Here is a 21,848-nt window from a genome sequence, read left to right as displayed (position 1 = left end):
TTTTTTTTTGCATTTTGCATTGTTATTATTTACTGTCTGGGTTTCTGCTTTTATGTAGTTTTTGCCCTTGAGGGTTTCTTTTGTTCTTGTCAGCTTATTAACATGTTTGATAAGATATTTGATATATTTTTTCTAGCACTTTGAGCTTTTGGTGGGAGAATCAGCCAGTCTCTAGTCAGCCACACCGCTGGGCAGGGAAGTCCAGTATGCTTTTTAAAGAGTTTTAACTCCATTTGTGTGTAAGGTATTACCCTGCATTCTGAAGACCAGGGATCTGTGGTCCACGGTCCCCATCTGTAAAGACGAAGACTAACTACCTTTCCACCTGTGTCAAATTGGTTTTTGTAAAGAACTCATGAGGTAATTAATGTGAAGTCAGTTTGAAACTGGAAAGTACCATGTAAACATACAACATTTTCTGCACTTTGAAAACAAAAGAGGAAAACAAGCAATTAAAGTTATAACTAAGGACAACAACCTTAGAAAGATTCGTTCAACTTTAAATTTCTAGATATTTGCACTCATCTCCTTTGTTTTCTGGCCCCAGGTATGGATGGGAAAGTTTTAAGATTTTTTAAAAATAGAATATTATTCTATATGTTGTATTTGACATTAATTATACAATTTATTTTTTAATTAAAGAGAAAGAATGCAAACGAGCACACTATCTCGTCATCACGTTTTTAAAGTTTGTTAAGTGTCCATCCCTTTAACACACGGGAGAGCAATCTGATGTAGGATGCTCACAACACTTGATACATTTCACAGGCTGAGGTGCTGACATTCTGTGAGGTATCTTGGTCTCCGTGATGCAAGGACACTGGAGTGTTATCATAGGAAACTACTCACACAGCTCTTTTCATCCTCAACCTCTGCCAGCAGGTTAAGTATGTGAGAGGAAACACCACTGAGTTCATTCCAAAGAGCCTGGTTGGTGGCAGGTGATTGCAAACAGACCAGCACGGGACTCAGGCATATGGCTACTGCTTACTCTTTCCTATAGATGCAGGACGTCTTAGGTCCTATGTGGAACATGTCATAGGGCCTGTCCTCTCAACATTTATAGACCAAGACAGTGCATCTGCATATATGTCGTCCACTCAACTGCATGTACTTGAGACAGTCCTACTATACATCAGATCTTGAGCCTAGTCTCAAGAAGCTCATAGTAACTAGGAATATAGAAAAACTACAATTACTTTTCTATGCGACAAGTGCTAGAAGGAGATAAGGCGTTATGGGAGCACAGGTAAGGGCACCTAACCCATATTGGGTGGGGTAGGGCTGGGTGGCAGCAACAGGGAAGGGTTCACAGTGGCGGTGATGCCTGAGCTGATACTGAAGCATAAGGAGGAATCAGCTAGGAAATGAAAAGATGGAGAGTCAGGAGGTAACAAGAAAACCAGCAGCATACCTAAAGATGGGATGGATGAGGGAGGATGGCAAGACCGGAGAACCCAAGTAGTTTGCTGCATGTTGAGTTTACCCACTCCACTGGTTATTGACGTGCCTGTCTCCCTACGTTTGAGTGCTTGTGCAGATCGTGTGTAATGGTTTCTCTGTCCCCAGACCCAGCAGTAGGCACGTTGATGGGGCGCAGTGAATGTCTGATGGATGAATGGCATCATCATGACATGATGTGAATGACAGGGTGGAAGAGAGAAACACTGGGAGTCCATCAATGAGGAAGGTCCTGTCTAGTGGCAGTGAATACCAGATGGGATAGATTCAAGAACTATTTGGGAATTAGAATGGATATGACTTGTGATATTGGAGATGGAGTATAAAAGTAAACAATGACTTTGCAGGTTTCTCTTTGGATTATAGGTGGATGATAACAGTAACACTGTTATTAATAACAATAGCTAATATTCATTAGGCACTCTGTCATGCAGTACAGTTTCACGTGCATTAAACCATTTAATCTCTCACTGACACAACCAGGTAGGTACTCTTACGATCCCTCTTTACTGATGAGGAAATTGGGACAATTAGAGATCAGTCACCCAGAGTCACACAGCTAGTAGGCAGCAGATTCAGTCCCAGGAATTCTGACTCCTAGAGCCGCACATGCCACCTACTCTGCTTTATTGCCTCTAGCAGACTTGATCAAGATACACATGATGGTCCTGTTCAATGGGTATCACAAATTGCACGTCTCTCTTTTACTAAACATAGACACACCCCGCGATCGCCTCTTTTTGATGAGATTTTGGGAGCTTGGTTCTCTGTATTCTCACTTTTCCTCCCTGGAGGACCTAGAATGGGGTGGAAGTTTGACAAGAGTTGACACACAAGAGAGAAGGCAGGTACAGAAATGACGTTCTCGAATGTGCTAGCAGCCGCTGGAATGTTGGGGTCTGGGTTCTATTCGATTCCCCACCCCCGACGCTGTAAGGTCCCATATACGGACGCGAGTCTCAGTTGGTTCTATCAGTCCTCAACTCACATCGAATGTTCCTGTCCCGACTCCGGACGAGCCCCCCACGCTCGGAGCGAACCGAGGCCGCCCGCGCCGGCGAACCAGCTCCGCGCCGGCTCCGGGGACCCCACCCGGGCACCTGCGCCCCGCCGCGCCCGCCAAGAGCCCGCCGGGCGCCAGGGGGCGCCGGAGCGCGCGGTCCCCTCGGGCCCCGCCCCTCGCCCCTCGCCTTCCGTCCGCCGGGACGGGCGCTCGCGCGCTTGGCCCCGCCCCGCCCCGCCGGCCCCGCCTCCCCGCCGGCCCCCGCGGCCCCGCCCGGCCCCGGCGCAGGCGCAGTCCGGGCCGCGGCCCCCGCGCAGAGCGCCCGGCGGGCGGGGTGGAGCGGCGTGCCCGCGCCCTCCCGGCCTCTCGCGGCCCCGGGCGCGGCGGCGGCTCTGCGGGCGCCCTGAGCGGGCGGCGCCCGCCGGCCTTGGTGAGGTGAGCCGGCGGCGGGAGGGCGGGAGGGCGGGAGGGCGGCCGGCGGCTCGCGGCGCGGCCGAGGCGGGCCCGGGACCTGCGCGGGCGTGGGGGTCTGAGTTCCCGCTGGGCCGGGGCCTGCGGCCGCCGCGGGCTCGGGGCGCGTCCAGCCGGCGGGCTCCGGAGTCGGGACGCGCCGCGCGGCGGACGCGGTCATAGCCCGGCGGCCCCGCCCGGGCCGGACGCCACAGGTGCGGCGGCGGGGGCGGCGGGGGCGGGGCCGCCGTCCCGGAGCCGGGCGCCCCGTGGTCTCCCGGAGCGATTACATAAGTGCCGAGAGGCCGGTAAGAGGATTAAAACAAAACTGCTCTGCTGGAAAGCTGCCGAGAGACCCGCTGTGTGTTCTCTATCCTCGTTCTTATTTTGTTGTACGTGCAGTTTTTTGGAAAAGAAAAGGTGAACGACAAATGGAGGAGAAAAGAGGCGGAATGGATCTGTAGACCCATCGTAGTCAATATTTGATACTGTTAAATATTCCACCGGTTTTTATGGGGCCTTGTTCTGGTAACATTTGTTATTTATTTACCAGTACTGTGCGTTTTGATAGGACTTTTCGTGTTCCGACAGACATTGTATCATCCCAAATACGGTTTATGCGATCTAGTCCTAAAGCCCTTGTGGAATTTATAGAAATGAACAGCAGTTACACAGTGTTACTACAATGGTGCATGTCTTACTATTAGAAGAAAAGCCTTTTAATTTTTTTCTTTTTCCACTACAGTCAAGTTATGTATTAGTGCACACCCTTGTGAACCAAAGTGGATACATTTAATGGAACTCTTCCTTGTGTGTTTGGCACGCAACTCATCTGTGGCATCGAATGCCTCTAACCTGTCCAGGATGGATATTTGATGTTCAGCTGCCTGGGGGTTTCTGATTAGTGGGGTTTCTAATTAGATCCAGGTGTACCTTTTGAATTAGTGTAGTTATGCATATACTTCCTTTAATATTTTTTCTCTAATTTTTCCTAAACCCTCGTCCCCCAACACACACAGACGTTCCACAAATAATTCTTAAAGTTGAAAGATTCTTAGAAATCTAGGTCCCCATCACTTTTTAATATGGCAGAACAAGAGCTTGCAGGTACAGTAGTTTTACATGTATTATGGTGGTTACTTCCTGAGCAGCACTCATTGAACCAATTAGTTTAAGCTGACCAAGTGGCCTGGGGGTTTCATTCATTGAGCATCTTCTCTGCAAGTCACAGTGGGGGTTAAAGGAGAGTGTTCCCAAGGGGTCTGGGAGGTGGGCCACATAATCATGCCCATGTCTTCTGTAAGTTCTTCAGGATTTAGAAGGCACTTTTCACATGTACATGTATGTATAGTAGTACTTTTAGTGAGTGCCGACTAAGCCAGTGCTGGAATGGTTGGGAGTGCGGAGGAAGGCCGAGCAGCGGTTGAGACATTTGTGTGATGAGGGAAAGCTCTGAGGATCTTCTTAGGAAGTATACTTGTTCCGACGAAACCTTTGTCCAGTATAGTTCTGTTTAAGACACAGTTCAACAAAGGGTAGTAAGTTGGTTACTAAGTTAATTATTTAAATACACTTGATTTCCTAAAAATAAAATATTTGAGCTTTTGAAAACTCTCTTCTAGCTCGTTTCTCCTTTTCTGTACTGCTGTCCTTATCTGTGCCAGGTACTTTTTTTTTCCTTTAATGCTTCCAAAGCACCAAGTACCTGCCTCTGTTTTGGTGGTCATTGGTTTTGATATTTACAGTGTAGTTGTAAATGTGTATTGACAAGGAGGTCCCTTCCTCCAGTGTACCCGTGCTCTGAGGGCAGGGTTCAAGTCCTCACCTGGGGTCAGAGCCTTAGCGTTGGGCCTGGAACCTGGGAGGTGCTGTGTTTGGGGATACAGGGTCAGTGGAAGAATGTTGGGGTGTGTTGGAATTGATCCAGCAGTAGAAATGGGAATGAGTGCTCAGAGTGAGAATTGAAGGGACTGAGGGGGAGAGGGCCACCTGGAGAAGGTAGCGTTGATTGCCAGCTCTGTTCTCTCTTCTGCTTTCTCTTTCAGCTTACAACTACATGAGGTCGTTGCATACGCTTAAGTTGTATGTATTCAGCGTTAGGGAAAAATGAGAAAGTAATCTTGATTTATCTTAGGGTATCAGCAGCACTAGATTAAATAGCTTTAGCCATAAGCTAAGATTACTGAGATCAGAGGAAAAAGAATGAAAATTATTGAAATAGTTCAAATTTATGAGAGATTTGTTGCTTGTCGTTAACAACAGGGTTGTAAATGTGAGCATCATGGAAGTTGATGAAATTCTACATAAAGGATATGAAATGACAGTCTAGTACTGTAAGGGAACTTGGTTCGAGAGAGAGGGGCCTAGAAGCATCAAGGAGCGTGCAGATGATAGCTTAGAACAAATTAAATGAGTGAATTGTAATTTGGTGTGTCTAGAGAAGAGTAATGGTATTGAGTATTTGTCTTGTGGCACCTGTTGACAGAAAGGGATTACACTGAAAGAACAACCAGAGCGAGTCTGGAAACAGTAAGTAAGTGTTTTAATTAATTTCCTGTTGGGAAGAGCATTATGTTTGAACTCAGAGAAGTGGGTGACGTGCCCAAGTTCACACAGCTGGCAGTGGCTGAGCCAGAGGGAAGGCTCTGAGGCTGTTGGGTGAGATGCTCAGGTCTCCCCAGACTTGAATGACTGTTTCTCCAATCTTGGTGCTCCCTCAGGGTGCTTACTGTTTTCTCTCTTTTTTTCAACAAAGGCAGCTGGACTCACTCTCTCGGCTCTTCACTGCTTTGCTGCTCATTCCCTCTAAAGCCTCTCATTGCTTGTTTCTTTACCCAGTCGCTGTGCGCCTCAGTGCCCACTGAACGCTGACACACGTTCTTGCCTGTACAAGACCAGGAGGCTTCCACTGTTCAGAAAAAGAAACCAGCCAAACTATTGTTTTATATTTCTGTCCCAGGCATTTATAATTAAATACTATATTAGTAACCCAGTAAGTTCTGAGCATTTTCTGAAACCCTTCATTTAAGAATTTCAGTACCTAACATCTCTAAATGTGTCAGGTTGTACATTTAAATCCTGTGGAATTAGTAAATGGAAATTAATTTGTGGTTTGTTTTAATAAGAGTGGGAAGATTGTGTAGGTTCATTGACCATCTGACTAATTTTTCCCTTGGGTTATTAATTAAATTCACACTTATAAAATGCTTCTTAAAATGTAAATATGAATTTTTTTTGTTACAATCCAAATTTTAGCTTGGAAAACCATCTTTAAGATTATAATGAAAGTTAGAAAATGATTTTATATATATATACTTTTTTGTTTTGTTTTCTACTTTATTTATACAGTATTGAATAAATCTCAAAGCTTTCTAATTATGGAGAACTTCGAATAAGTAGACTCAAAAGTATACTGAACCTCAGAGTTCCCATCATCTAGTCCCACTAACCATCTACAGTGGTCAGTTCTATGTCGTCTACTTCTCCCCTCCTGTGTTATTCTGAGCAAATTCCTACAGTGGTCAGTCCTGTCTCGTCTACTTCTCCCCCTCCTGTGTTATTTTGAGCAAATTCCAAGCATTGTATAATTTCATCTGTAAGTATTTAAGTATGGATTTCTAAAAGAGAAGGAAGTCAGCTGCTATTACACACTTCAAAAAATTAACACTAATTCCTTAGCATCATATATCCACACTCGTTCTGAATAAACAGGATAAGGCCACTGTGGTAAAGTCAGGCTTCTGTTTATTTTTATTTATATGCTATTTTTTTTCCTCCAAGTCCTAAAAGGGGATGAAAAAGTGTTTTAAATCCCAGCATAGCAGCAAAATAGAGGAGGAAGTGATGATGCAAAGAGGATATGGGGGAAAAGAGTAGAAGGAACACAAAGCAATAACAACACTCATTTCAATAGCAGAGCGTTAGAGGAACCTTCATTGTCTCTTTCTGAAAGTAAGATGAGAGTTCAGAGGTTAAGCAGCATTCTTCTGCTGGCGTTGTTCACTTATAGTTGGGTGAGAGCTGCCTTAGAGATCCTCTGCCTTGATCTCACCTTTATCTGAGTACCCCCTCCCTCCCCAATCAGTTTTACCTTTTAAGTGATTCTTAGATGTGGGGGAGTCAGGGGTTGGAGTCAGACGCACCAGGGTTTGAGTCCCAGCTGTTGTTTATTGACTGTTTGACCTTGATGAAGTTGGTTAATCCCTGAGCCTCAGTTTCTGTATCTGTAAAATAGAGATAAGCATTTCAAAGGGTTGCTGAGGAGTAACTAGTATGATGTGTATGATGTATATATATGTGTGTCACACACACAGAATGTAATCATGTAATGTATGTATGTGTGTGTGTGTGTGTAGGTATAAATACAAATGAAGCTGTTCTTTTTTGTGTGTGTGTGAGGAGGACCAGCCCTGAGCTAACATCCAAGGCCAATCCTCCTCTTTTTTGCTGAGTAAGACTGGCCCTGGGCTAACATCCGTGCCCATTTTCCTCTGCTTCATATGGGACGCCGCCACAGCATGGCTTAACAAGCGGTGTGTCAGTGCTTGCCCAGGATCCGAACCGGCGAACTCCGGGCCGAGGCAGCGGAGCATGTGCACCCAACCGCTTGCGCAACCGGGCCGGCCTCAAATGAAGCTGTTGTGAATGCTTTTCATTTATATATGTCTCCATCCCCTCCATTCCCAATGCGTGACCCAGGCATTACATCAGACCTTTGTAATCTCTTGCCTAGCCTGTGCAGTCATCTCTTAACCAGTTGCCTCTAGTGTCTTCTCTCTAGTTAAAGTCCTTGTTGCTTTGGGAGTCATTTTTCTAATGACATCACGGTACATCTGCACTTTCTAAAATGTAGATCTGACCATTTCTTCAGGATAAACTCCAAACAACATTTTCTTTTCTTTTTTTTTTTTTTTGAGGAAGATCATCCCTGAGCTAACATCCACGCCAATCCTCCTCTTTTTGCTGAGGAAGACTGGCCCTGGGCTAACATCTGTGCCCATCTTCCTCCACTTTATGTGGGACGCCACCACAGCATGGCTCGACAAGCGGTGCATTGGTGTGCACCAGGGATCCGAACTTGCGAATCCCGGGCCGCTGCAGCGGAATGTGTGCGCTTAACCGCTGTGCCACTGGGCTGGCCCCATCATTTTCCTTGTTAAATGAAGATTTTGATGATCTGTCACATGTCTGCCTCTCCAGCCTGGTTTTCTATCACTCTTTCCTTTGTTAGTGTCATTAGTGCCAAACCCTTATTCCCTGACTGTCCTGTCCTGTTTCCCTGCCCGCCTATTGGACTCCTGTTCAGCATTTAAAGTCTAACTTACATTTTACTTCTCTTTGAAACATTCTGCTCTCCCTTCTTCCCTCTCCACACCCTCAGGGTCATCATTTAGTGGCTCATAATAGGCTGTATGCCATCTTTTTAGTCCGTTTTCATACCTGTATTCTTAGAACTTAGTGCCAGGATTTGCCCTGAGGAATTGAAGCTGGCAATCATCTTTCCATTCCAACAAATATAGTTGATAAAAAAATTTATTAAATACATTTATTTTATACCAATATTATAATATATGTATAAAAGGTATTTATATATTTTAAATGTTGAAGATTTTTAAGGAAATAAATTGATGGATTTTGTAACACTTTAATTCATTGTACACTATTGAAGCAACAGTCTAATTTTTAATGACAGAAGCTGTTTCTTCCATAATTCATACTAAATTAAGAAGTCATTTGGGAATTAAAAAAAGCATCTGGAGCTTTCTCCCTGCCCTCCATCCCCCAGCAGTCTGTCAATAAATTGAAAGAGGAAAATAATATATAATCCTTAAACTTTTTCCTTTGACCTTGAAATATTAAATTTCTATTATGATAATAAAAAACAAATTTCATATCTACAGTATAATATATAGATAGTTGCTTTGTTGAGGAAGAACATTCAGAACAATAAACTTTTAATTTTTAATAATAAATTTAAACCAACAAAATAACTGTTGTTTTTTGTTCTCCTTGATGATGATGTTTGTGCTGATACAGTGTAACAGAAATATTTGGCAAGTATTAGTCAGAAAACACCTTAGCGACATTATGATTAGTAATAACTGATTTTAATTGGTAAGTGGCAGATATGGTGCTCAGCCCTTTACGTGTATTGTCCGACTTAATTCTCACGGCAACCTTATGAGATAGGTACAGTTGTTGCTTCTGTTTTTCAGATGAGAAGTTTAGACCTAGAACTCTGAGGTCACATTATTAGTAACTGTTCAGCTGGATTTGAGCCTGATGCCAGAGTACAGGCTTGTTGGTGAGGTGGCGGATACTGATTAATTTTTCTCATTGGGAGGTCAAGCCCTGGCCTGCCTTCTAACAGATGGGTACACTCTCCACTTCATGACCTGGATCACTGGTCCAGTTCCGTCACTGAACAGGTGAAAATATTTGGGCTCAGAGAAGTTGAATCACCCGCCCAGGTCTGCAGGTGTAGCTTAGCACTTGGTCAAGCCTGGAGCAGCAGGTTCCTCTTCGGGGGCGGAGTTTCTCCTCTGCTCTGATGCTGGACACCCTCCTGTGTGGGAGATGAGGGACTTTCCAAAGTGTCGTGCTTTGAGGAATTGTAGTAAATACAGAGTTAAAATTATTTAATTTTCAGATGCTAAATTGATATGAAAAAAGATAAAAATCACAGCTTTAAAATGTTTTTTTTCTGCACATGAATCCTTTGTTTTCCACTTGTCAAGGTAAGTCAGATAGGGGAAATGTGCTGTCTGTGGGAAAGTGGATTTTGTTGTTCTTTTGGACTGCTGATATAAATGGAGTGCCTCAGTTTCATTTAAATGATGTATATGCATTTTATCCATGTCCTTCAGATGTTTAATTGAAAGTTATTTTACCGGTAATTTGTCTTAATTTTTTGAGTTATCCTAGGGATGCCTTTTGTTTTCAATTAGAAATTTCATTTTAATTAGAAAAAATAATTTTTATAACTAGGATTTTTCTAGGCATTCCTTAAGTGAGTTAATACGTGTGAAATTCTTAGCAGCTCGTAGTTAACTTTCAGTAAATATTGGCTGCTGTTTTCGCTGTGATAATACTTCTAGAAAGAAGAAATAACGTGAAATGCATATTAGGGATCAGAAACAAATGGACTCACTTTTCCTTCTGATTGGAAATCAGCTTTATCACTTGAAACTGAATCATAGTAAAGCCAGCCAAGCCATGTTGGCAGTTCACCCGTAAGAACTGAGTGCCTTTGTCCTCACGTGTTGGTAGTCATCCTTGACAGGGTTGCTTTATGAACTGGGGTAATCTCCAGTTGCAGTTAGTTTTTAAATCACTCATTACTTAATGCAGAGTACTACTGCTTAAGAGGAGCAGTTTATTTTACTCATTTAAGCACTTTGACTATAAAATCTTAAAGCTTCCATATATTTGGCTTTTTTAGCCAAAGCTTTTTGGACCGGTGTGATTGGCAGCTCATTATCAGCTAAATTACATTGTATGGAAATTTCATGTGCTTGAAAAAGGGACTACATTTAATCTTAAAATACCTTTTCAGAAGTGGCTGGCGTTTAAGTAGTATTGAAATGATCCCGCAGAGTGGAAGCACCGTAGGCAGGGGCACTGCTCAGCCATGCTCTTGGAAGTGCTGCGTGCATTCTCTCTAGTTCTTGTCCTGTGAGGTGGATGGAAGCCTGGGCACAGATGTCCGGGTGAGAGAACCTGGACACAGATTGGCAGTAACTTGACAGAAGCCAGGTCCAGACTTGCCTCTCTGAGGCTTGTCTCGTGTTCATGGCCTGTGCTCCAGTTTCTGGGATATTTGTATTTTCATAAATGCTTTGCTTTCATGCCTTAGGCCTGGAAAGCCCTTCCAAGGGCTTTGTCCTTCCCACTGTTTCCTGCTTGTTCCTTGGGTCTTTTCTTCAGCTTTAGTTTTTTGGGATGTCCTTTCCCTCTGATTTATCTGCCCTCCTGTGTGCTCTCTCGGTGCCTTTGCATCCCCTGTGGCGTCTGTCACACTGTGTCCTCGCCTCTAATTGTCAGTCTCTTCTGCTCTGTTGATACTGTTTGGGAGCAGAGGCAGTTTTTCATCTTCTTTCCCCAGAGCCTGGCACATAGGAGGCCCTCAGTAAATACTTGTTGAAGGAATAGCTGAAATGTTATGTTTATGTATGGGAAAAATAGGGTGGATGTTGCAGGGACGGTGGGTTTTAACTCAGCACAAGGAGAAGTGTTTGCATTAGAACCATCCGACATTGGAACGGCAGAGCAGTGCCAGTGGCTAGTGTGTCGTGGTGGTGCAGAGCGGGACCCTGGAGTCTGACAGCCATGCGGTTTCATCCTGGCCGCCCTCAGCTGCAGTTTCCTCAGCTGTAAATGCGCTGGAACGAGTCCTGGTGTTTAGTAAATGCTCGGTAAACGTTAGCTGCTGTGACGGAGACGCTGCCCTGGAGTCCTCTGAGCTTGGGCCTGGTGGTTGGATGGCTCAGCACCCCCCCCCACCCCCCAGAGTTACTTTGAAGCAAATCCAGGTAATCTTGTTTCATCTATAAATACTTTAGTGTGTGTCTCTAAAAGATAAGGATTTCTTTTTACATAACTACAATACCATTATTATCCCTAAAAATTGACAGTAATTCATAATTACATCAGTAATATCCAGTGTTAGTTTCCCTTGATTGTCTCCTAATATTTGTGTTTCTAGCTGGCTTATTCACATAAGAATCCAGACAAGGTCCACACATTGTATTTAGTTATATCTCTTGTCTCTGTTTAAATCTTTGAAACCCTTCTACCTCTTTTTTCCACTTTATTTATTGAAAAATCCATGTGGTTTCTTCAGTACAGTTCCCCACAGTCTAGACTTTGTTATTTTCGTCTCAATGGTGTTATTTAATGTGTTCCTCTCTCTGTATTTCCTATGAATTGATGAAGACCTAGGGGCTTGATTGCATTGGGGTCATTTTCTTTTTCTTGGGGGTCAGGAATGCTTCATGGATGGGTGTTCATTTTCTGTTTTACCACACAATCCTCGTAATGTCTGACTTTCTCTCTTTTTGTGATGAAATGTCATCAGTGAGTTCCGGTACTGTCGTTCTGACCCGTGAACTATAAAGTTCCCCAGATGGACTTTTACCTTAGGGTTTTAATAGCTGCTGATATTATTGCTTAGACCTGTGATTTCATTAGGATGGCAGTTATATTTATTAAGTGGAACTCGTTTAAAAGAAAGGACTTTTTCTCATAAACTCTTTAGTTCCTCGGTATACAGGCAAGTCAGGATAAATACTTTATTTTACTAGTTTTCAAAATAATGAACTGGTTCCATAGCACCAATCAGAAGGGACCAGTGAGATTTTGTTTTTGTCTTATTTTTAGTATCATCACGAAGTCGTGGATTTAAAAATGTTTTTGTCTTAGTTCTTTTCAGGCAGTGTCTTTTTCGGTGTTCAGATGGTCCCAGCTTGGGTTAGTGATGGTGCTCTGGTGGTCTTGGATGGCTTTCTTGCCATGGTCTGTTTGTCTGTCCCTGCCCTGGCTGCAGCCATTTTCCAAGGAGCTCTTGTTCTTTTTTTTGCAGGAAATGCTGTTGCTCTGGGCACAGGGGGCGCGCATCAATTCTGAGTTGGTTGCTGCTGTCATACCTTTTCAGTGGATAAAGTTAGAAACTTTTTTTTTTAATAGAAAATTTTTTTCTGATTCAAATTTAGGACTTCAGAGTTTTGACTTCTTTGTGTTTATATCTCTTTTCATATGCTGAAAATCTTAGTTCCAAATGATATTAACATAACTTATTTGCTTAATCTTATTGTGTATAATAGTTTCAGAATAGCAATATCAGAATTACTACCGCTGTGATTACTGAGAAGTGTTTATAATTTCTTTCATTTCCTTTGTCCTTAGAATATGTTCCACTAGGGATGTGCAATTTTATTGCTATGTTTTAAATCATTTGCAGTAGCTCTTTGTTGTGTGGGTAAGCTACCATCTCAATACAAAGCTAGGTTCATTTGTTTCATTTTTAGGGATTCTTTTCTAAAATTTAATTTTGTTTTATCACTTATGTGGTTCCAAGCTCAAATTCAAACCTACAAGGCACGATCCATTTGGAAGAGTCTAGTTTCATGCCTGTCCCCTCTTCCTATAGGTAACCATTTTTATTAGTTTTTGGCTTATCCTTCCACTTTTAGAGTATATGTACATAAAAATATATATACATGTTATATGTACATGTAAATACATTTGTATTTTCCCTTTTCTTAGATAAAAGGTGGATTACTATACACAGTTACTTGTGTTTTAACTTGTCAGTATCTCCTCCACGTGACTTTGCCGCAGAGTGTAGGTGTGGGTCCTGTCTTTTACAGCTGCCCGGTGCTTCATCATGAGGTCTGTTCAGTCAGTCTTTTGCTAATGCTGCTAGCCTTATGCATGTATCTTTATTTTGCCGGTTTATCTTTGGGATGAAGCTCTAAAAGTGAGCATGCTGGGTCATAGGTTTAATGAGTATATCATTTTGCCAGCAACTGTCACATTTCCCTCCATAGGATTTCTACCATTTTGCATTTCCAGAAATGCCGCTGCTTTCACAGTCTATGATTTGGTGAACCTCTAAGGTATAGAGAGGTGAATTAGAAGTACGTGGGATAGAAGGGAAGTATCATCAATAGTTACTGATACAATGTCAAAGTTTAATGGAAGCCTGGTGGTCTGGTGGTTAAGATCCGGCGCTCTCACCGCCGCGGCCCAGGTCCATTTCCTGGCCAGGGAGCCATACCACCCGCTTCTCAGTTGTCAGCTGCCTGTGGCTGTGATGCTGAAAGCTCTGCCACCACTGTTTCAGACACCAGCAGAGTCCCCCGTGGGGGACGGGTTTCAGGGGAGCTTCCAGACTGAGACAGACAGGAAGGACCTGGCCACCCAAGTCTGAAAAATTTGGCCGTGAAAACCCTGTGAATAGCAGTGGAGCATTGTCTGATAGAGCGTCGGAAGGTGAGAGGATGGCGCAGAGAGACCAGGCAGGGTTCCGCTCTGCTGTGCACAGGGTCACTGGGAGTCAGAATCCACTTGTGACGGCACTAACAACAACAACAAAAACAATAAAGAAAACATCTGTTGGATTTGGAGTTTGGTACTTGTAGATTTAGGAGTTACAGTTTTGATTGTTCAGTCTATGACATATGGCTGTCTGTAATTTTGAGAGAATATGTGAATATTTAGTTAACTCTGTTCTTTCCCAGCTTTACTGCAGCCTTTGTTGTTTTACTTGTCTTATTTTTAACACTTTTTACTAAGAGTATGAGAGAGTAAAATTGTTTAGTCAATTTAATGACCGAGGGTTTTTCTGTATTTTATGAAGAAATTTCATGCTATATTGGTGCTTGTGTTGGGGAATTTTGGGAAGTCCTGGGAAGGTATCGCTCACGATTGTCAGAGTACTATTATACGAAGAAAAAAATTGGGGAGAGAGGTTGGGTTCAGATCAAGGTCATAGAAGACCTTGATTTTCAGGCTAAGTTTGCACTTTATTTTGTGGACGGTGGGAAATCGATAAAGGATTTATAAGATTTCTTTTAGATTCTTCAAGTGAGAAACTTGAGTGGTACACTTTTTAGTTTTCCTGTAAACTTTGTGATGTAATTGAGTCGTTAGGTGAACTGTTTTTTGCTTATGGAGAAACTGAAGCTTACATGTTGTTGATGGCTGACTATGACACATGTTTATTGAGGCCACACTGTGTGCCAGGGACTTCATGTGGATTATCTCTCCTTTCATCCTCACAGCACCCTGGGGAAGTAAAGGAATATTGTTATCCCCATTCTCATCCCAGCAGAGGAGAAATTTAAGGCTTAGAGAGATGTAATACATTTTCCTGGATTGGATCCTGGACTTGTAAAGGACACTGTTAGGACAGTCAGTGAAATTTGATTAGGGTCTGTTGATTAGATAGTAATGTCAATCAGTGTTAACTCCCTGATTTTGATGATGGCTTTGTGGTTAGATAGGGGACTGTCCTTGTGCTGAGGACGTATATATCCTGAGATATTAAGAGAGAATGGGCATCGTATCTGAAACCACTTCTCAAATGGTCCCAAAATGTTAACAATTTCATAATCTGGGTGAAAGATATACAAGAGCTCTGCAGCTCTTTGGTAAATTTGAAATTATTTCAAAATAAAGAGGAGAAAACACTGACTTATCCAGAGTCACATAGCCAGGATGAGGCAGAAGAAAACAGGTAGATGGACTTGGGTCTGCCTTGTTCTGAGTACACAGGTATCTTTACTGCCTCTTCTACTTACTCCAGCCAACGTCACCTGTGACGGCAAGATTGAAAATACCAAGCAAGTTTTTATTCATTCCTCATTGTTACTTGTTGATTGCACTCACTTTAGCAGGGTTAGGTCACTTTCAAGTTTATTCCAAGTCAGATTGTTTGCCTTTTGTAGTATTTATACATTTAATAAATGTTAAGTGATTGTAGTTTTTTTCTTTGCTATCTCTTTTATTGTACTTTTATACTTTATAATGGACTCCTAAATGCATTTTATAATTTATATATCTTAATTTAATGTTAAATGTCACTATCTCAAAATAATTACCTGCTTTTTGTTTTAACATAGGTTATCTTATGATGAGGTGTTGCTATGGCTAATGACCCTTTAGAAGGCTTCCATGAAGTAAACCTTGCTTCACCTACTTCTCCAGACCTTCTTGGTGTATGTGAACCAGGAACTCAAGAGCAGACTACCTCACCAAGTGTCATCTACCGGCCACACCCATCAGCTCTGTGCTCTGCTCCCATCCAGGCTAATGCCTTAGATGTTTCCGACCTTCCTACACAACCTGTGTATTCATCCCCCAGACGTTTAAATTGTGCGGAAACATCCAGTGTCAGGTGAGAGATCATCAAACCGATTACTCGGAGTATCATGTTAAACAGTGGACAGCTTGCTTGGTTACCTTATTTTAAGTTTATTATTTTAGAAAATTTGAATAATGTAAGCTTGTCCATGAAGAGCAGTGCATGTCAGTGTTCAAGAGCAGGGGTCACAAATCTTTTATGTAAAGGGCCAGATAGTAAATGTTTTAGGGCCATACAGCCTCTGTGGCAGCCATTCAGCTCTGCTGGTAAAGTGTGAAAGAGCCACAGACATTACGTAGATGAATAAGCTCCAACAAAACTTTATATGTGGACACTGAATTTTGAATTTCATATAATTTTCTTGTGTCACAAAATATTTTTATTTTTTTCAACTATTTGAAAATGTAGAAATCGTCGTTGGCTTGGGGGCCTGGTGAACAATGGCGGCAGGCTGGGTTCACCTGTGTTTCATTCGCCGACCCCTGTTCTAGATTAGTCCAGTAGAACTTTCTGTGCTTATATGATAGCCATCAGCCACATTGGCTGTTAAGGACTCGAAATGTGGTTGCTTTGACTGAGGACACGCTGTTAAGTATAGTGGCTACCACATTGGATACTGCACTTTCAGACCTGTATGTTTATGCCAGTTATGTGTGAGCATTTGCTGACGTCTTCTGAACTCTTCTTTACAGCGTCCATGTTACAGACCCGGTGCCTTGTTCTACCTCTGGAGTCACAGCGGGGTTAACTAAACTAACTTCGAGAAAGGACAGCTGTAATGCAGAGAGGGAGTTTTTACAGGGTGCGACTGTAACAGAGGCTTGCGATGGCAGTGAAGATATATTTGGGTTGAGTACTGGTAGTCTGTCTCGTTTACGAAGCCCGTCTGTTTTGGAAGTCAGAGAAAAGGGCTATGAGAGATTAAAAGAAGAACTTGCAAAAGCTCAGAGGGTAAGCAAAAAGACATTCTATTTAAAAAGACATTCTATTCTTCCATATATTCTGTTCAAATTTTTTTTTTTTTTTTTTAAGATTTTATTTATTCATTTTTTTTCCCCCCAAAGCCCCAGTAGATAGTTGTATGTCATAGGTGCACATCCTTCTAGTTGCTGTACGTGGGTCTCGGCCTCACGTTGGACGGAGAAGTGGTGCCTTGGGGCGTGCCCGGGATCCGAACCCGGGCCGCCAGCATCAGAGCGCACGCACTTAACCGCTAAGCCACGGAGCCGGCCTATTCTGTTCAAATTTAATGTTTATCCTTGGAGTGGGACGACTCAAATGAGATGTTACAGTTCTCTGCTTAAACTTTGCATACGCACGGCCTCGGCTCCAGTGGGGAGCATTTAGGAATCGGTGAAATTGAGAAGTAAAGAAGCTCATCCAAGAGTACTAACTGCAAAAATGAGATTCTGGAACTCTTTCTGTGCCCCAGGTTGCTCCCTGTCTCGCCTTGTCTGTAATGCAGGTTCGGGGGTTATGCTGTGTGTGTGGGCTTTTCTCTCCTTATTTGAGGTTGACTTTAAGGTTGTTTACTTGAAGTCTTTCAGTCTCGGCCATCTTGTTTTGAGGAATTGTTTTAGTAATATTACCTTTGCCATTCAGCTGGGTTGAATGTTATCTGTACCTTACTTTGGAGAATTTTCTTTTCTTGGTAATGTGTTCTATTTCCCACTTGGTTGTCTTTAAAATTTCTATTTATTCCCGAATTTCTGGCCACATCTTATTTTTTTTTTGAGACTGTAATTAAATTTCAGAGGGAAATTTATAGCACTATATATGCATACATTAGAAGAAAGGAAAAGTCTCAAATCAACAATCTAAGCTCCAGCTTTAAGAACCTAGAAAAGGAAGAGCAAAATAAAACCAGAGCAAGCAGAAGGAAGGAAATAATAAAGATAAGAGCAGAAATCAATGAAATTGACAACAGAAAAACTAGAAAAGATGAATGAAACAAAGTGCTGGCTCTTTAAAAAAAAAAAATAAAATTGACAAACCTCTAGCATGACTGACAAAGACAAAAAGATGGAAGGCATGGGGCCGGCCCGGTGGCGTAGTGGTTAAGTGCATGAGCTCCACTTTGGTGGCCCAGGTTCGCAGGTTCGGATCCCTGGCGCGCACTGACGCACTGCTTGTCAAGCTGTGCTGTGGCGGCGTGCCATATAAAGTAGAGGAAGATGGGCACAGATGTTAGCTCAGAGCCAGTCTTCCTCAGCAAAAACAGGAGGATTAGCATTGGATGTTAGCTCAGGGCTGATCTTCCTCACAAAAAGAAGAAAAAAAAAAGACGGAAGACAGATTATCAATAGCAGGATTGAAACAGGATATCACTACAGGCTCTGGAGACATCAGAAGTACAAGGAATATTATGAACAACTCTACATATACAAATTGACAGCTTAGGTGAAATGGGCCAATTCATATTTAGAAAATTGAGAAGATAAGGCAAACATTCTATAGGTGTAATTTCCAGCATCTTATGGCATTTCACAAACAGATATTCCCACCCTCTCCCTGCCAGACATGTCTCTCCAGAGCATAACATTGGTTTTTGTATCCCCAGTGCCTATACAGTACATATACAGTACAATGCCTGGCATGTATCTCTCTTTATAAATGCTTTAATGAATGGCTAATGGTTAAACAGCCATGCAGATATGTTAAAACATTTTTGGTTAAATGTATTTTATCAGAAGGAAAAATCATAGGCTTTTTAATCTTTTCCTAAAGGGAAGGGGTGTGGTGATACGTGGTTGTGTTGGGTTTCTACCTTCTGGCTCAGACTCTGTTGTCTTAATACACAGTAGTGAGTGAAATCACAGCTTATATAGACGTAAACTATTGAGCATATGTATCCATCTTTGAGAGTAAGTTGTGGTTACTTATTGATCAGAACAGATTGCTAATTTCTTAGCTCAAGTTGGGAATTTCTTTTGAAATCTTTTATTAGCTGTATTTAGAGGTACTGTTGAGGTAATTGAAATGATAATGATGTGTGAACACATACATAGGGTGAATTGTATTACGAAGAGTACAAGATAGGGTTAATACTTACTTAGAGCTCAAGGCTTGAAAAGAACTCCTGAAAATATTTCCTGAATTATGGCAACTTGTGAATCAGGATTATATCAGCAGCCATTCTCTTTATTCTGATTATTCTCTTAAGAGAGGCCAGACAGTTACCATTTTAACATCCTTTTACTTTTAACCTATTTTTGTCTTCCTATTTAAAGTGGGTTTCTTGTAGGCAGCACATAGTTAGGTCTTGCTTTTCATTCTTTCTAATAATCTCTGCCTTTTAATTGGTGTGTTTAGACCATTTACATTTAATGTGAGATTGATATGGTTTGGTTTAAATCTGCCATGTTACTATTTGTTTTCTGTTTCTCTCTTCTGTTCCTTTTTCCTCCTTTTATGCCTTCTTTTGGATTAATTCCATGTTTTTATGATTTCATCTTATCTCCTTTGGCTCATTAACTATACATCTTTGTTATGCTAAGTTAGCGATTGCTTCAGGGTTTATGATATACATCTTTAATAACCACTGTCTACCTTCTGATGATATGATACTACTTCACATCTAGTGTAAGAACCTCACAAAAGTATGCTTCTGTCTTTCCCCTTCCAGCCTTTGGGCTGTGGTTGTCATACATTTTACTTCTTCATATGTTTTAAACTCCACAATACATTGTTATAATTTTTGCATTAAACAGTTGACTATCTTTTAAAGGGATTTAAATAAGAAAGAATCTTTATATTTACCCATGTGGCTACCATTTCCAGTGCTCTTCATTCCTTCATGTGGACCCAGATTTCCATGTTATTGTTTTCTTTCTACTCGAAGGACATCCGTTAACATTTTTGTTGTGAGTGTTTGCTGGTGATAAATTACTTTTAGTTGTATATCTGAAAAGGTCTTTTTTTACCTTTGTTTTTGAAAGATATTTTCACTGGTTAAAAAATTTTAGGTTGATAGTTTTTTTCTTTTAGTACTTTAAAAATGTTGCTGCAGTGTCTTCTGGCTTGTGTCATTCCTCATGAGAAGTCAGCTGTGAGCCTTACCTTTATTCTTCTGTGTGTGATGTGCGATTCCTCTACCACTGCCTGTAAGCAACTTGAGTATGATGTGCCTGGGTGTAGTTTTTTTTAGGTTTCTTGTGCTTGGGATTTATTGAGATTCTTGAATTTCTAGTTTGTTAGTTTTCATAGAGTTTGGGCCATTAGTTCTTCAAAAACTTTTGCATGCCTTGTTCTCTCTCCTCTCCTTTGGAGACGGCTTCAGGCTTCAGGTTGTCCCTCAGCTCTCTGGGCTCTGTTCAGTTGTTTCTTTATCTTTTTTCTCTCTGTGTTTTATTGTGGATAGTTTCTATTGCTATGTCTTCAATATCATTACTCTTTTCTTCTGCAGTATCTGATCTGTTCATCCTATACAATCTGTTTTTTATCTCAGACATTGTAGTTTTCATTTCTGACAGTTTGATTTGGATCTTTTTAATATTTTCCTTGCTCTGTCTAGTCTTTCCTCTAGCTTCTTGAACATGAAGTACAAGTTAATAGCTGTTTTGATCCTCGTCTAGTAAAACATTCCTCTCTTCAGGTGATAAGCTACGGCAGATCATAGGACTCACCTTCTTTGTTTCCCATTTCTGGAGGATCACTGTCATTGCTTGATGCCCAGTGTCTTAAAAATCATTGTTCGTACATTTTTCCAGTTTTTTAATTGTGTCAGGCAGGGTGATAAATGTGATCCCTGTTACTCTATCTTGATTGGGAGTGCAAGTTCTGCTTCTTTATGTTGATCATTTGCTCTGATGCATCCCAGTAACCCATCACAGAAAGCTACACTTACACACACATGCTCCGATAACTTTGAGCTAAATGAGAATAAGGATCACACGTGTTTTGCTCATGATTCTGTCTTGAGCACATAATGGGCTCTCAATACATTTTGTTGATTAAATGAACACGTACAGGCATATGCAGTTACACTGTTGCAGGAATGATACACATGAGTAGTCTTAGTTAGGGACATGCTAGCTCCTTGTAAGCAACTCCTAATTTTAGTGACTTACCTAATAGACGTTCATTTTTATTCATTTAACACTCCAAAGCAGATGTTCATAGTTGGAAGGCAGTTCTTTATGAAATAAGGCAGGGATCTGTGTTTCTTTGGTCTTGGGTCTTTGTGGTCTTTTAGAGCTTTATTGTTGTCTGTATCTTATTAGTGAGATGAAGGGGAAAGAAGGCTTGGAGGAGGCATTCCTGCTTCTAAAAAGCTTTGACTTAGAAGTGATCCCTGTCCTTTGCTTGCATTCCGTTGGTGTGAACCAGTCTCGTGCTGATGCTTAGATGTGTGGTGAGCTGGGACTTGTAGCCCCATGATCCTGGGTTTTCAGGTGCAGAGATGCCAGGGGTAGTGGTCCTTCAGACGCGGTCCTTCACGTGCTTGGCCTTCCATAGGCCGTTGCTGAAGAACAGCTTTTGGTGGAATTCTGAGGCAGAAGTTGGGTTTTAATACCTCTTTATTAAAGTGTAGCTTCCTGGTCTCTACCCCAGATTCTGCTGACACAGAATCTGCTTGTGTTGAGGTTTGAGGATGTGCATTTTCAGTAAACTCCCCTGTTGATTCTTATATCTGCTAAGAGTGGAGAAATCACTCAAAAACACATACTTGTGCCAAATCCATATTCAGCATGGCCCTACTAACTGTGGGCAAGGATGTTGGTAAACATTTACTGTGTTCTTTAACAAATATTTCTTGAGTAACCAGAGTATTCACAGCTTTGTGCTAGGCCCTGTAGGGGCAAAAATATATTAGATTTGACCCTGACCTTAAGGTGTTTACTAGTTGGGGAGAAAAGACATGTATAGATGGTAACATTTTATTGATTCTGAGTTGTACATTTTTTGCCATTTTAACATCTCTGAAATGAGTATGAGTTTTAAAATTGCCCTCAGCTAGGCGACAGTCATGACTGTTGTCATTGCCTACTTGTGCATGAACTTGGTCATAGCTGTTCATGTTGTAATTAATTCATGTTGTTATGAATTACGTGAGTTGGATGCTGTATT

At 41.8% G+C, this 21,848-nt stretch overlaps 1 protein-coding gene across 1 annotated transcript in view; it reads left to right on the top strand.

Moving 5' to 3' along the window:
- Nucleotides 1–2,776: 2,776 nt before the first annotated feature.
- Nucleotides 2,777–21,848, top strand: part of RAB3IP (RAB3A interacting protein) — a 41,350-nt gene continuing 22,278 nt past the window's right edge. The window contains exons 1-3 of the mRNA XM_087442031.1: nucleotides 2,777–2,899; nucleotides 15,538–15,812; nucleotides 16,472–16,730. Coding sequence (XP_087298157.1) covers nucleotides 15,562–15,812; nucleotides 16,472–16,730 — 510 coding nt within the window. The 5' untranslated portion in view covers nucleotides 2,777–2,899; nucleotides 15,538–15,561. The remainder of the gene's footprint in view (nucleotides 2,900–15,537; nucleotides 15,813–16,471; nucleotides 16,731–21,848) is intronic.

The sequence above is a fragment of the Ceratotherium simum genome, chromosome 17, assembly GCF_057802395.1.
Source record: "Ceratotherium simum simum isolate JZ-2026a chromosome 17, ASM5780239v1, whole genome shotgun sequence".
Lineage (NCBI taxonomy): Eukaryota > Metazoa > Chordata > Mammalia > Perissodactyla > Rhinocerotidae > Ceratotherium > Ceratotherium simum.
This window is presented reverse-complemented; position numbering and strand designations above follow the sequence as displayed.